This window comes from Gymnoscopelus microlampas (genome assembly GCF_963454915.1).
Source record: "Gymnoscopelus microlampas genome assembly, chromosome: 20".
Classification (NCBI taxonomy): Eukaryota; Metazoa; Chordata; class Actinopteri; order Myctophiformes; family Myctophidae; genus Gymnoscopelus; species Gymnoscopelus microlampas.
Window position 1 is genome coordinate 17,477,731 of NC_139957.1, and position 17,262 is coordinate 17,494,992.

The 17,262-nt window shown below is 41.1% G+C and overlaps 1 protein-coding gene across 1 annotated transcript; it reads right to left on the reverse strand.

Moving 5' to 3' along the window:
- Positions 1-782: 782 nt before the first annotated feature.
- Positions 783-17,037, reverse strand: fbln5 (fibulin 5). Its single transcript, XM_084044734.1, has 11 exons — positions 16,532-17,037; positions 16,259-16,313; positions 15,813-15,861; positions 15,145-15,429; positions 9,167-9,289; positions 8,241-8,357; positions 6,663-6,779; positions 5,572-5,694; positions 4,803-4,929; positions 3,628-3,823; positions 783-1,865 (listed from the first exon to the last, which is right to left on the reverse strand). The coding sequence occupies exons 1-11, from the start codon at positions 16,573-16,575 to the stop codon at positions 1,704-1,706; spliced, it is 1,398 nt and encodes a 465-aa protein (XP_083900860.1). The 5' UTR covers positions 16,576-17,037; the 3' UTR covers positions 783-1,703.
- Between the last annotated feature and the right edge of the window lie 225 nt (positions 17,038-17,262).

Sequence of the window (17,262 nt, forward strand, 5' to 3'; positions counted from 1 at the left end):
TTTCCCGGATTTAAACTGCGCTTCCTTTTCCTTCTTTGAAAAGCATGTGCACTTTCTTGCAATGCAACTTCTGTGAAATCAACCGTGAAACTCATACCATCACTGCCCGCCTGCTGTCATTCTATGCCGTCATCGAACTAGCCTACAAACCACAGTAATGTGGTTATCAACAAACCACAGTTGTTATTATCTTCTACACGCCTGGAGGTATGGATTGGGTGTTTTCCAGGCTTTGGGGGCTTGTGCACTTGCCCCTTTGCTCCTGATGCCCAAAGTGCCCTTTTAAAAAAGGCCAACCTGTGGTTATCAACCATTATTAAGAACAACATTTGACATTATTTATAATTAGGTGTGTGTTCCACTCACACCTGATGAAGTGATGCTGCCCTCACCCCTCATTATGCTTTGCAGCTGTAACAACTTAAGTGTGTAGGCCAATCTAGCTGCCTGTAATTGCCTTCAAACATTGGGCGGGCCTATTTCTTACAACAAAACGCTATGATGAACACATCCAATCATCCCCAAATTGGAATTGCATGTTGAGGGGCCTCTAGATCACACCTCCAAAAGCACTTTTGCCCAACAAATGCAAAAGTTGCTCCATTTGTCATAAAAAACTTCCACCTATTTCCACCCAGCAGCTTCCTCGTGTCCTGACACAGCTGCACCCCACGACTGACACAACCTTTGGTAGGCAACCCAGCCTGGCAGAGATATGTGCTCCAAGGAGTGCACTGTTCTAGTGTCACTCATCTGGAAAATAATTCCACCATACATTTTTCTCAGGTCTAGTATGACTTTATTTACTGACCAGGTTCACTTAACAGGTTCTCATTGAAGAAGATAAGACAATAACCAGAAAACAAACATCACTGGCCACAAGAGCCTATTTATATCACATAAAGCAGTGTGGTGAATAAATTCATTAGATCTAAGACAAAATTATATCAGTAATTCAACTCAGTCAATAGCTGATTGGTACATTATTTCAATTATAGTTTACATAAGGGCACTGTGAATGAAAAAGTTACATTACATGTTTTTTGGATAAGCACAGACATGTGCAGTCTAATAAAAAATATATACATTGCAGCTCAACTGATACCCACGTCAGTAAACAAAATACAGCCATATCTGAGCTCTGGGTTCAGACACAAAAAGGTCTTGATAGATTGACTCACATATTGCAAGCTCACTTTCACAGCTTATCTGAAAGGGATGACAGACAATAAGAGTTGTGAGAAAAGATCAGGAGGACTGTGTTTAGGATGCACAAACAACACAAACACATTGCTTAGTTCAATGAAAGCAATTTAAGCCATTTTGTCAGGCAACATATTCAAAAAATCAAGGATGAACAAAAATTGTACACCATAAATATCCCTCTGTGTGGAACGTCCATCTCACAGACATCAAGCAACAGAGTCCATTAAACATTGAAACAAGGCAGGATGATGGCACAGGGATTTCTTCCCATAATCTGATCTTTATTGAGCATTTATCGGATGCGTCTTTGTCGATGATGACATGGTAATAAAAAAAAAATATGAGGACGAGCTCTCTGAAGCAAACCATCAACTGCAGCTGAGAATGCCGCAGCTGCACCGTCATGGGCTGTTGGCCTAGACTGCAGAGAGCTGGGACAATTAGGGGAAAAGGTCCTCGGGGGGGCTGTAATGCATTGAGACCACACACTAGCCCCATCAGAAAGGATGCTCGGAAACAAATATGGTGAGCCGTATGATGGAGCTTCCTCGGAAGTTGATGACGTTGTTCACTGTGACCATTTCCAAGTCCAGGACCACCTCTCTGGGTCCTTTGATGGGACGCGACAACACAAGGGTGGCACTCACATTACTTGTTTGCTGTGTGAGAGAGAGAGAGAGAGAGAGAGAGAGAGAGAGAGAGAGAGAGAGAGAGAGAGAGAGAGAGAGAGAGAGAGAGAGAGAGAGAGAGAGAGAGAGAGAGAGAGAGAGAGAGAGAGAGAGAGAGAGAGAGGAGAGTGGGGGATAATGAGATATGAATCATAGGAACTAATGGAATGTGATGACTGCAGAAAACAAAAATCTAATCCAAGCCACCAGTGTCCCTAGGGAGATATCTTATCTAAATCTACAGTAGGTACATTTTAGGTTTTGATAAGATATCACATGTGACTTCAAAGTCAAGTAAAGTTAATGCATTTTCCACAAGTCATTTGAAATAACATTGTGGATGAGGGTGGAAAAACAGATCTATGATTTGTGTAAACAGGACTTATAAAGTAGGCAGATTTAAGCAGATGTTACAAAGGAAAAAATAATAACGGTGCATTGGGATTTTGTATACATTGACAGGAAATATGCATTGAAACCAAATGGACCAAATTAATTATCTAAGTCTGCTTGTGCAACGTCTCCCACATTAAGACATCGTATGCACTTCTAGCTCCATCTGCTGGCCAAAGATACTTACACGCCACAATGTTGCTGATGTGTTTAAACCAATGACCATATTACACAGGGCCCCTGTGTGCTTACATCATACTCAGGGGTGGGGTAATTGTTTGCCGTTTTACTGCCATTTTTATAGACGGGTTTCCGAGCGACGTCATCACAGAGCAGAATGCGCAATCTGCGCATGCCTGGGGGTGGAAGGCGCGTTCGAAAATACAGCCCTGAGCGGCAGTGAGCGCACTGGCCAATACAAACTAATAGGCGAGTGTGCTCCGGTGCGTAATTTCCAAACGCACCCATAGGCTTCCCCCCGCAGCTGCGCGGTCATATTCCTCTCAATGTTTACTAACAGGAAACCTGTCTATGGACTAATTTATCTAGAAGTGGTGGTTGTATTTTGTTCCTGCTGTTATGGTACCCAGTACCACATGTTGTACAAATGCAAAGTAAATATTGGAATGTTTTTTGTATATCCACCTGGGAGAAATAGGTCAGTGGTCTTGTGGTTAGGGTGTCCCCCCTGAGATTGGGAGGTCAGGGTTCAATCCCTGGCTGAGTCATACCAAAGACTATAAAATGGTGCCCTATGCCTCCTTGATTGGCACACAGCATCAAGGGTTGGATTGGGGGTAAATCCCAGAGACATACTAGCGCCATGTCCAATGTGTGTACTTGTACATCAAGCTGCCTCACACTATGGAAACAGGAGACAGGCTACTGACCTATGGCTCAGGAACTGTTGGTTCCCAAGGCTAATTACCTTACAAATACAGATACATTTCACCAAAGATATCACCAAAGAGTTCAGAGAGCAACTTCAGCCGTACAGATTTAGTGATTTACAGCCTTTACTCTGTGAATTCCAGCACCTTTGGTGTTCTCACTCAGTGAAAGTCAATGACCTAAAAGTTTGACAGCTGTCTCATATAAACAACAAGCCACTCTACTACAGTTTGTGATCATTATCCTGTGGTGTTGAATAACAGAACAGAAATATTTAAGATAACGCATTTGTGGTGCAGGACTAGCCAATACAGGAGGACAAATTTAACTTCCCACAAACATTTGTTTTTGTTGGCTCTACAAGGAAAAGGATATTCTCTTTGGTCTAAATTGGGTGCAATTGATGCATCTCCATATTTGTAGAGTGATCCTATCCACTACTTTACAGAGTCTTATTAAAAAGACTCACCCTCATGTAGAACTCTCGTCCATCGTTGCCTGTCTTTATCTGGAAGATGTAAAAGGCACCAGGGTAGCGCGTGGTGGCCTGCATCTGAAAGATGTCTGCAGGCACAGTGCGACCAGAGGACAGGTCCATGTGTCGGTATAGGATGGTGAAGGGCTTGTCCCTGCAGGCAGGGTTCTCAGCCGAACACATACACTGACTAGGGAGAGGAGAGGGAAGGTGTCTTTTAGGTTGGCAAAGAAATACCTGCATGTACAGCCTATGCTAACAACAAAATGCCACAGCAAAGAATGAGAATATAGTATTATATTTTCATTTAATACAATATCGTCCCTGTCGGACAGGAACCTTGTATCTCAATTTTTCAACTTGTCAGTGTCAGATAAAAATAGCAGTTTGAAGAAAAAAATTAAGCGAAAGTTAAAGTCTGTCTGTGGGTTTTATGAATATTTAACCAATGAAAACTATTAACAATTGCTTGTGACTAAATAATAACTACATCGGATCCATTAGAACACAGGTTATTTTTTCAACTTCCTGAAAAGTCACGGTTTCGGACATACAAGGTTTCCACGCGACAGTGACGATATGTTGAATGTATAGCTTGAATGAAGCTTGGAGCGCGAAGGGTGTAAGTGACATTTTCAGAATTTTACATGAGAGCTTTTCATTTATTGTAATTATTTAATTAAAAACAACATAAAAAATGAATATTTAAAACACATTCCTTGAAGCCTTATCTGTATAACAGTATATATTGCTTAAATATGTTAGTTTTAATTAAATAATTGCAATCATTGAAAAGCTCTCCTTTGTGCTCCAAGCCCTTGCAGTGATATATTGGACCATAGACAAGTAACCAAGAGGGGCTAAGCAGCATCACAATTGCAGATGTTTTCAGAGTGTAAGGACATTCATTGGGTGGGTGAATTTCTCTGATTTAGGAGTAAACACTTGGATGGCAGGTATTTCTGAGATTAAGAACCTCTGACATTCAGGACACCGTTAGCCTAATTCATGCATCAGTTATTTTCTGCGAGTAGCACATAAACACAAATGCAAACAATTGTGCACTACATAGCAACTCCTAAGCTAAACCATTCCTACAGTACATACTGCAAATGGTCTTAGAGACGGAAACTAACTCAGAGAAGTGAGAAAATAAGGAGTGTACTCACTTGTCACTGAGTTCAATGTAAGGCAAGTCACATTTTAAAGGGTCCAGGCATGTGTAACCTCCCTGGAAATTGAAACACACTTGTGCTGTTGTACAGGTGTTGTTACCAGTTTCACATTCATTGACATCTTCAAAATCAAACACACAACAGCCATAGTCAGTTAAAACATCATCATCATCATCATCATCAAAACAACATCATCAACACATAAAAAATGTATAACTAAAAATATTGAAAAGTATTGATCTGCTAACAATATGTGCATACAAAGTTATACATGCAACAACAGTCAAAATTCTGACCGTTAAACATGAAATTCAGATGCATGTTGCTTCTCAACATGTTTTCTTTGTTATTTTGAAGCATCCAAAGTGTCATTTAGGAAGGTACATCCACCATTATTACCTCAATAAAAGCAAAATTTCAGCTTTGTGAACAAGTGAGCAAGAAACAAATTGTTTAAAGTAATGCATGTCAGCTTTTATATTTGAATTTCCAACACTTTCCATCACTTTCTAGGTTTTTATGTTAAATGGTCATTTGTGTCCTTGTGAAAATTACATTCCTTGCATGCGCCAATAATGTGTTTATGATTTAATCACAGAGTTCATCAAAGATATGGGATCAAAACACATTACAAATCATGTTTCACAATTCATAATTACAGTTTCTGACTCACTGGTAATTGTGTAGTTATCGTAGATTCAATAAACCATTAAAGCCCATGAACCTGTAACATTCTTTTAGGTTCCCTCATCCTTGATATTACCTTCACAACTCCTGCCGTCTTCATATACATAGTATCCAGGAGGACAGTGACAGGCGAAAGAGCCAGGAGCGTTCACACATCTGTGCTGACATAAAAATTCAGAGAAGCTGCACTCATCCAAGTCTATGGACGGCAAGAAAAGGCATAGTAAATTCTCATGTGTTAAATGACACAACACAGTGGGCTCACTTCTTCAGAAATGTCAGGAGTCTATTGACCTAACTGATCTAATGATACATTTACTTGATTCAAAACATTAACTAGAGATTTTTTTATCTCCATTTTTAGTTGTTACAAAAGGTGCTATATATAATGTTCCATTACATTTCATAATAGAGCCATAACAATAGCCCATCTGGAGGCTGGATATGGAAACTAATACACTGACTGGTTTAATATGCTTTACATTACACATAAACCAAACACATACAAACACGCATCTTGTTCCATGACATGATTGCTGAGAATGAAGTGAAAGAATGAAAGACACCCTTACAGCGTTTGATACGGACTTGCTTGGCTTACCAGTAGCCTACCCAAGATGAGATATCTCATTAATTCAGTACAGATCACAATTACTGTATATCAAAACTATATACTTAAGTCGAATAGTGAAAATAGTCAATCCACAAGCTCACAATGCATCGCAATGTGACACATTGTAGATCTGTTATTTAAAAAAATGCTTACATTTGTTGAATATTTTTTGATTGAAAAGAAATGATATATTTCACCTATATTGACATGCCCCAAATAGGGACGCCAGGATTAAGGTAATTTCAGAGTGGAAGCAGCCAACGCGCCTATGTAATTCATTTTTAATGAATGAAATTGAGGGGCGGTGAGGCGCGCGGGCGCAGTCCCGTGAAATTATCGCACTCGTTTGTGCACACGCACGTGGGCGGGAAGAGCTGGATTGTGGTCAGCATTTCTTTTCCCCGCAGGAGGACAAAACAACAATGATCGCGGCGCGAACCCCGCTGATCCGAGCGGTAACGCACGCGTCCACCGCTCACCGTCTGTTAAGACCTTTAATGTTGTTAAAGAGCACTTGGGGGAACAATATAACACATACAAATGGTTTTCCTCACCAATACATGAAGTGCCATCAGACGCCAGCTCAAATCCCTCATCGCAGTTACACATGAAGGAGCCATACGTGTTAAAGCAGCCGTGAGTGCATGGCTCATCTTCACATTCATCCACATCTGAAGGGTGAAGAGTGGCAGAGCAGTTAGGGAAACATGTACCACACTGACTGAATCAGGAGAATATTTGTGCATGTAAATGTACATGTATAGCTAATTTGGATAAGAGCGTCTATAGATTCCTGAATTGTAAATTGTACTGTAAATTGTACAGAAACAATAGTCAGAAAGAGTATGGATGTGTGTATGTGTGCCTGTGTACTGTAATGCTGCGTTCACACTAGTGGTGTACCTACAAAGGTACAAAATGTGCAAAAAGCTACAGTTCTTCTGAGTCACCGTTGAAGTGTTGCTCAAGCCACACTGCGTAAATGAATAAAAGGGTAGGGATAAATAGAACAAGGAAATGGTTAAGGGCAAGAATGAGTTTTACTTTCATTTACGGAACAGAGCAGAGGAGGGGAGTGGCGGCAGTGGCTCAAGAGGTAGAGTGGCCATCATGGAATCGCAAGGTTCCTGGTTCGATCCCCGTTTCTTCTTGACTCTGTGTCGAAGTGTCCTTGAGCAAGACACTGAACTCTTATTGCTCCTGATGAGCAGGTTGCATGATTTCCTCCACCGTCGGTGCGTGGGTGAATGTGAAATACATTGTAAAGTGCTTTGGAGAAAGGCGTTATATACCGTAAATGCAGTCCATTTACCAAAATGGTGAAACAAAAACATTTGATTGTTTGATGCTTCACTGCATCATTGGATCACTGAAAAAAGTTGAGGCCAGCTCAACTTTTCTTTTAGATTTTTTGATATTTTTGGGGGGCTTTCTGCCTTTATTTGGATAGTACAGTTGACATAGACAGGAAACATGGAAAGAGGACAGGGAGTAAGGTCGTCGGGTTTGGGACTCGAACCAGCAGCTCGTTGTCAGGCTGCATGAGAGCCTAAATGTGGTATGTGCCTTAACCAGTAGGTCATCGGCGCCCCAGGCCAGCTCAACTTTGATTTGTGACGCAACATGCCCCGACGCAACATGCCCCAAAAGCAGAAATCTATTTGAATTAGTGTTTTTTGATCAAACTGGGCGTGTCCAAGTACCTGTCACTCAAGTCTCTGCGGCGGCGGGAGATCTCCACTTGCTCGCCGAGAGTAGAGCAGAGCAGGTCAGAGTGATCTGTTGTGATTTGTCGGTGTCTCTGTGATAAAGGTTATTATAAATTCATGACAGTATGTAGCAACTTTAATATTTGTTTTGTATGGGTGTGTGTAGTCCACTTTGGCCTCCGGCTGATTTGCATAGAGATAACATTGAAAATAGAAGCTGATTCATTGTTCAGCTTCCCGTCGGTGTGAACACGGCATTATGCAGCAACAAGTGTTCTGCATCACTTTGTAGCTTCATCTCGATGGCTTCCATCAAAATCACTTGTAGCCTGTCACTTTGGCACCTAAAGTGTAAACGCAGCATGAAAATGTATGAGTGAGTGAGTGAGTGAGTGAGTGAGTGTTTGAGTGTGTGTATTGTACCTTGACAGGTCCTGCTGTCAGGGTTGAGAAGAAAGCCAGGGTTACATGAACACGAATAAGAACCAGGAACATTGGCACACAGCTGCTGGCAGTAGCCATAGCGACACTCATCAATATCTGGCCAACAAAGAGGGAAACAAGGAACAAACCCTTTATTCATACAGTATGTCTATACTTAAAGTGAGTAATTTATTACATTCATCATATATACAACTATATCCACCATAAAGGGCCACCACTTTGACAATCGTTAACCTGAATCCTATCGTTTTATTATAGTCATATATGTGAAAATCTGGCATAACATTTCCCAATGTGTTGTGTCTCGAGACTCGCTATAATCACTGCCAGGACTATGAAATATTAGACAAAATGAGGGCTGTCGAAGTTAACGCATTAATAATGCATTAACACATTGTTCTGTTAATCACGCTAGGAACGCTAGGATTCGGGTTAAAGTTGCCGTTTAAAGTTGCCGTTTAGCTACAGGAAAATTAACAACTTTAACTTTAGTGTAGCCAAACATTTTCAAAGACTTTCAAATAATTTCACAAGATTTTCAAAAATAGCCGATCTACAAGCTCACAAATAGATGTGATACTTTATGTTTATGAGCTTAGCATCATCTTCTTTTCCAGTTTCTGCAGGCTCCTCCTCTTCGTCTTCCTCCTCATCGGATAAAAAATGTTTTACATTTTCAAATGAAGTGGTTAAGCCTTTCAACATGTACATGTTAAAAATGTACAGGATATGTAGCAGCAATGCTAGACATTAGGATCTGCTGCCATCTTCAGTAGCTCTGGCTGAATGAGTAAATTGTCACAAGTAAGATCCACAGTAAGATTATGTAGATTATGTAGAAATCACTCTCTAAATTCATCATTCCAAATCGGTCAAGGCGAAATCAGCATGCAAGATGTATTTACCCTGGCACTGTCCAGCAACCAGCCAGTATCCCTCTGTACAGGAGCAGGTGTATCCACCTGCTGTGTTGATGCACACTTGGGTGGGGTTGCACTGGTGAGAGTTTGACTCGCATTCATCAATGTCTGGAACAGAGAAAACGAGCACAACACAAGGTTAAATTAGTTAAATTAGTAGTTAATTATCGCTTTTGTGAAATTCATCTTTTTGCCTGGAGCATTCAGAGGGAGGTAAAGGCCAGTGGGTCCGCCACTAAGGAGAACATTTTGATTTAATGTGTATGTTAAAAAACAACACATTTCATGTGCAGGATATTGATGTTGTAGTTACATTTTGGCCACACAAAACACACTTTCTTTCTCCTATACAGTATATCACTGACCAAAGTATATATTTGGCCATTTTCTGTATTTTGAAACAAACTAGTGCAGTGTCCTTACCCGCAGACCGGTTCTGGAGAACCGCTCATCCGAGGGACTTCACACTAGACACTGCACTTTGTTGGGTCCTCAGCAATACACCAAACAAGTGTGAAGTTTACTGGATGAGCGGTTCACTAAATACACGCGCCTGCTCTAAGCGAGCTGGCGTGCCTGCTCTGAGTGAGCCGGCCAGATTCTAGAGAACCACTTTCAACCTCAACACTGCACTTCCTTGGGCCATCAGATACATATACTGTGTGAAGTCAATAGGATGAACGGTTCTGGACATATGCAAAGGATATACAGACAGACAGACAGATTTGTGGAATTTATAGAAGGATTTAAATATTTTCTCTGTGGTGACACAGGAGCTGCTGGGAATTCAGCATCTTGTTGTGGTCTACTTGCAACTGGTGGACATTTGGAGTGTGTCTTGTTATAGCACTGCCCCTGCAATCAGTAAATTACAAAATTTTCCAGTCTCAACTTTTCCCACGTGAACTCTGTGGACTTTTCTCTTTATCTGATAGCCTACTTCATATACTGTATACCGTATGCTTATCTAATTTCAGTTTGGCAGTTAATAAAGTGACTTGTTAACCTTTATTTATCTAGAGAAGCTTTTCTACGTATGCTTGTTTTTCCAGCGACGCTCTGCTTGACATTTGTGCACATAGTCACATACTGTAGTGTATACACACAAGTATAATACTGTATATCCAGTAAAGCAAAATGAGCCAAGCACTTCCACAGCAGTGTTAAGTAATTTGCTCAAGGACACACACACACTGGTATACAGAAAACGATCCATTTTCATTTGAGCATTTGAGATTTGAAAAAAAAAAACGGTATATTATAGTATATAGTATAGTATATACGGTATAGATAATTAGTCATTTTTACCATTCTAACATTAGAATACATAAAAGTTCTCAAAACCCTACGTATATCTACAATGTCTTACTTCACAGTAGCTGTTAAAGAAAAGTGGATGAATACTTGTGCAATTCCCCATCGAGATATATGCCCAGTTGGCTGAAGATTCTGTCTGTTGACCCTCTAATCAAAAGCTTGCTTTTCTAACTTACCGCCACCCCAAATGTGAAAATACAACATTACTGTTAACATTTCAACACCCCGACAAGTTTTGACTGTTGTTGCACAAGATTAGAGATTATAATCGGGGTCAAATTCCATTAGATCCCCCGGTTCAGTTCACATAAACTACCTCATAATAGCCACATTTCCTTATGAGGACATGACCAATCAAAAATTCCGCACTCCGTGCTTGGTTCTCAGACAATGAAGTCACCAATTCACAATGAAACACAAGTGAGAGAAATGGGTGGGAGCCCCAAGTAGAGCTTGGGATTTTTTTTTGTTTGAACAGACTGCCATGATAAGCGATAACGTCTGGTGGTGGGTTTTGTTGGCCTTTGTGCCAAGTTGGTCTGCTGGCCCTCCATGGGTGAGGGGTTGAGAGAGGGGGGGCGATGCTAGGCCCATGGCCAAGGGCAACACAGTCTCAGCACCTGCTTGCACTTACTAACTTAAAACTCTGAGTACGGGCACCTAGATCATCTGCACTCCATGTGCAGGGTCTACTGTTATCCTGCAGAGGTTGAACTGTGTAATACACACCACAGGAGCGTTTCAGTTCAGTTCCTTATATAGCCTTTTTCATGAGCTGTCTAAGGTCCCTGGGGGTTACTTCTGACAATTTTGATTAACTTGAGGGGTAGCTGAGAGCTGTACGGAGGGGATAAAGAGAAGGACGCGTAAATTCTGCTCAATAAATAAAAACTTTAATTAAACATGTTGATGATAGAAATGTGTTCAAGCATTCAAGAATCACTCAGTGGGACTTGAGGGGAACTTCAGAGACAAGATGATAAGGTGTTTTCATTGTCTGATAAGATGAAAATGTTTGGCCATTGGTGCTAGAACCGGTTGTGGTCCAAATAAAATAAGCACTGTAACTGGATATGAATGACAAATTAACAGAACCAAGACTCATAACCTAGGAGGTACCACTTCTTAAGTTATACGTCTGCAGGTGGTAGATTGATTGACTAATAGGTAACCCATAGTTCCAATCTGGGTACTACTGGCTGTACTAAATGCTGCCAAATATCAACCTGCTATAGTGGACATTGAAGGCTAGCTAATATTAGATACCATGATACAGTAGAATATGCAGCTGCTTGCCATATATAATTTTGGTCTCTGTCCTTATAGGACAACATAGTGTTGGGGTAACACATTACATACGCAACACATTATGCAATAATATTACTTCCATGAAAATACTGATACTAGAAATTTAGAAATGAGATAATACTATTTGTTACTAAGTCAAATAATGCATTACTACATTTTTCCTATTTAAGCTTTTAACAAATCCATGCATACACTAATGACAATGCAGTTTGTTTACCATTCACTATCCCTTCATCTTATTTTTACAATGCATAATATCATAATTAATTATGATTCAGACATGACTGTTACAACAGCATAATTAGCTAAAAATGTTCAACAGCTGGGGCTTTTGCACACTGTTTATATACCTGCATGCTGCGACTATAATTATCACTACTCTCTACACCTCTTTTATATCATGCCCATGGTGGAGCAAATTTATTAACAGCTCAAATGAAGTGTTAACTATTGTTCTCACAGCTGATGCTATTAATGACAGGGATAGATCTGTGCCATTAGTTTCAAAACACAGCCATGTCTGTTACAGGTTGAGACAGGAAGTCACTGTCTACTGAGTTTCAGCCCTGTGGCAACATCAATCAACAACCCCTTACATCACTATATCTTAAAATGCACAAACACAGACACACACATATACAGACATACGTATGTGGCATGCCTGTCTGGACCCATGCATGCATATTGTGCACACGCACGCACACACACGCTCGCACACACACACACACACACACAACATTCCAACACACGCACGCACGCACGCACGCACACACACACACACACACACACACACACACACACACACACACACACACACACACACACACACACACACACACACACACACACACACACACACACACACACACACACACACACACACACACACACACACACACACACACCTTCAACGGTTTGAAGTGCACCCACAGAAGAATGTCTGTTCTATACGCCAGCAAGGCACAGATTTGGCAACAAATGACCTCATCTTTGGCGCTCCGATTTTGTAGTTTACCCAAACAAGGCAGAGAGCTGATTCCCTGACTGCCCCATTTTCCCTTACAAAAGTAGAAAGAGTCCATATTTGTGTCTGGGATAAAAGTGCTCTTTAGATGAAGAATATGAGTACTTTTTCCACTCATTACAAGGTCACGTCTGATTTAGACAGTGTGACAGAAAAATACCCTAATGGACCTTCAGGAGGCCCTTTTCAGCAGCGTATTCCTGTGGGACAGATTGGACCGCTTACGTTAGGATTGCCCAGAGTGTGTTTAAGACAGCTGGGAAAATCATCAGACACTCTCATGTTTAGCTGTGATATCAAGGATCTGTTGCTATTGCGAAATTCCACAGAATCAATCAAATAGTAGATTTTCCTCAGAATGAGGAGTTGAAAGCTTCCCTTCCCTGCTGTTTTATGAGCAAACCGAATATTACACTCAGTTCAGAGGTAAAATGTCCATTGGTTACATGAGTTAATGGAACACTGAGGATTTGACTGTACTTTGTCATTTGACTGTCACCAAATTGTGTTTTTGACTTGACTTTTGTGGTGAGCAACACAGTCGTATGATTAAGTATAAATATATGGTATGGTGGGACCTCTACACTGGCGAAAAACTGTACCATCAAGTATAGATTAGGCTTCACTAGTTACTGCAGCACCTGTGCTCCATCTCCAAAAAGATATAATGTATTTGGAGACGTCTACTTTTGCTCTCTTTTTGACTGTGGGAGGTTAAAATATGTGGCCAAGTAGCTCGTCAGAGTTTTGGGTTACAGTTTAGAAATTAATGTATAGTGTTAAAGGAGTGTTTACAGCATTAATGCATGGTTAAAGATAAATGCATGACAGACAAGAATGTTACAATGATACATTTGTACAGTAGTCTAATGTGTGTTTGGCCTGCATCCATATGTTGTGTTTGTACAGGTGTAAGTCTGACTTATGCTGAGATTCCTGGCTTTGTTGCACGCCGGTGTCGTGCACCTAAAATAGCAGATCTACAACCTCACAACGTGTTGCAGCACGACGTGTTGTGAGCTTGTAGATTGGCTATTTTATGGGTGCAACTAAGTATAAATCACTCTTTTCTGGCTCGCTCTCCCTGCTCCATCTTTCTCTTTCACTTTCTCACACACACACACACACACACACACACACACACACACACACACACACACACACACACACTTTACTTTCATTTAATTTAGCTGTAATAACTGAAAAGCTAATAAAGTATTTAGGGAGGTTGAACAGCCCATTCTTCACAATAAAACGCAACTATGTTTTCAATTTGAAGCAGCGTCCTAACATCATGCCACAGATTTCTTCCAGATTTGTTATAAACAATTGCCAGAAAGCCTGGAAGGATTTGAAATGTTCTATTACAAAACACTTTAGAACCATTTAAAAATAAACGATCTTGTCCTTATGTTCAGCATCAATAAAATTGCTGTCATTTTATCAACCTATGACTTAAGCTACTTGTTTTCCTTGTGAGGTGCCTTAATTTATGTATTTATTTAACTTCGGAATATCAATCATTTTGTACTTTTGAATTAATCTCATGTCTTGTCCTGCAGTAGAAAAAAAATAATCTGTTTCTTGATCACATTGAGAAACATATTTCATAGTAATGAGAGACGATTATGGGTTTTTTACTTTACTTTTACTTGTATTTTGAATGCACTGGAGTTTAGCAATATTGTGCATCCTGATATCACTTCTTGCTATGAATGGAGGGAATGAACCGGTTTTAGGTAGAGGGGTAGCCAGCGGTCAGAGTTGTTTGGTATTTGAGACAACCACTGACATTGGAAATTGACTTGAAAACCACTGTTGCAAAAGAGATTTCAGCAAGACATTTTGAAAGTCTGCCAAACCCATGCTTCCACTACTTTGGCCACAGAAATGCTACTCTTTCTTTAGGCACTCTGTTTACATTTTCAGTTTGTCATGAAAATCAAGGCGCAGTGACCAAGAGGGGTTTTTGAGGTTATTCAATTCAATTTCTTTATTTACTTACTTATTTTTTACCTTGCCTGGTTCTAAAGAGGATAGTGGTTTGCCATAAAGGACAAATGACCTGAAAATGTAGACTACTTATAAAACTTAATTCACAATTCTGGAATTGGGAACATCCTCAACACCAAGTTGGATGGGATGGATGACTTTCTTACTTTCCAATAATAACAGCATAACTGTGCTATTCTCTATGGAATTGGGAACTTACCTGACAAGTAAAGCAACCCTAGACCTTGTGCTTTAATTTGCCTAAAACGAGTGCTAGGAAGGCTACAGGACCACTTGACTCAGGTGTGGAGTGCAGACTCACCATTACAGGTGCCGTCTTCTGCCACGGCATATCCAAGGATGCATGGCGCAGTGCTTCTCACTATGGGGTAGCTGGGCTCAACAGGCCCAGAAGGGGGTTGGCGGAAGGTGTCCACGAAACCCACAGATGAGTCTGGATAGGACTCTGGAAGGACCCGGTCTCCGGTCTCCGGTTGATACGACTGGGTGTACAAACCCCTCGGCATGCACAAGTAGCCACCAATTTGATTAACACAGCGCATGTCGCCTCGACAAGGATCCGGCAGAGTACGGCACTCGTCCACATCTAGGATGGAGGGAGGAGGTTCATTAGCGTAAGGACCACATGCCACATCTGTTACTTCCATTGACAGGGAGTCATTGCTTTTTACTGGCCTTGTACTTATTAGGCTACTGCTGGTGGCAAGTGATTAGTTGAACCATATTCTGTTGTTGCACTCAATGTGTGCCGTTTCTCTGGGCAAGAGACAGTAAACTATAACGTTTAATACCACAGTAGGTTTAATGTAAAGCTACTTTCCCAAATGAGAATGGAGTCAGTCACTTAGCAATTAACAGCAGATATTTAAGTAGCTACACATTTTAATCACATTGAGTATAACATTGTCTTGTCTGCAACACTAACCTACAATATTAAACACTGCCAGCATCAATTTGTTATTAACTTACCAACACACTGCCTCGATCTGCGGTCGTAGAGTGAACCTTCTGTGCAGGTCTAGAGGGGGACATAACCAGGACTCAGTAGCTGCTCCTGTAGTGGACCCTTGTCAACACTCAACACAAATTACGATGTGTTCGCATTATCCAAAAGAAAGGCACATCACCACCACTGCAAGTTCCTATATTTATTTATTTCTTTACCCAAATTGCCTTGCCATCTTCATATCATGAGGACCACAATAAAAATAGGATGTTTTTGACTTCCAGGGGACATCCTTTTTTTGTGTGGTCATTGTCAATGGTGTAAAATGGCACAGTTAAAGCCTGGCTCATTTTAATTTCATACATCTATTGTAAACATTCACTGTGCCCTACTATGTGAGTGAGTGAATGAATAAATCCATGCAAATATAATCTCAAAAAATCATGTATGAAAGAACAGCTTCTGTTACCTGACCATGTCCAGACTGGATAGAAAGCAGAGCAAATACCAGACCTGTCAGCATGCTGGAAAGAGGGAATTTCAAGTGATCAAATGAGTCTCTGGGACAAAACCTCAATGAAAAACATATAGGCTAGCCTGTGCGGGATGCAGCCTGCGCGGTGCCAGCATCCCGTTACTTAGCCTATTCATTCAAACACAACTCAAGCTAAAAACACCAAATCATGGAGGAAATGTAAAGGTGAAAAAGGTTTAAAAAATAAATAAATGTAAACGCACTAACCTTGAAGAAGTCCCAATCCTCGAGCCACGTATTCCAGAAAACATGATTTAGAGGCACTGCTGAAGTCTGTCCCAAAAGAGAGATTCTTCCGAGCAGTAAAGTCTTCCTACTACACACAGTGCTCTGACCAGCCGTCCAGACCCCGAGTGTGAGTCTTTGCTTTAACTCTGTGGTCTTTACGCAAAAGCCGACACGGGGTTCTCATTAATAACCGCTGTCTGGTCGAACCGAAGCCTCGGTACATTGACCAGCTATCGAAGCAAATGCCTTTCTTTTTTCGCAAGCGGACTGCGATCTGTCCTCTTCTGCGTTTACAGATTATTTAGCAATGCAAATTGACTGACTAGCCCCCTCCGAGCACTTTTCACAACAGCTGGATTCAATCACGGAGTGAGAGACAGCCCCCTCACAGGGAGAGAGAGAGGTCCCAGCGCGTTCAGGGAGAGAGGGGTCCCCGGGGGTCCCGCGGTGTGTTGGGGCGCACTGACTCCAAGTACGCACTGGTTCTGGCAAATAATCGGCTATTATGAGTCGGAGGAGGATAAGTGGCAAACATATGCACAGTGGGCGACTGTTCCACGGAGACATAAACACCCCCCCCCTCTCCTCCTCCACATAGCCTACTGCTGAACACAATATTGCACATCTGGCTCAGCCCGTGCATACTATTCCCACAATAATAAATCTGTAGGATCTCTATTGTAGCTCACGATGTGAAATAACTCAATTCG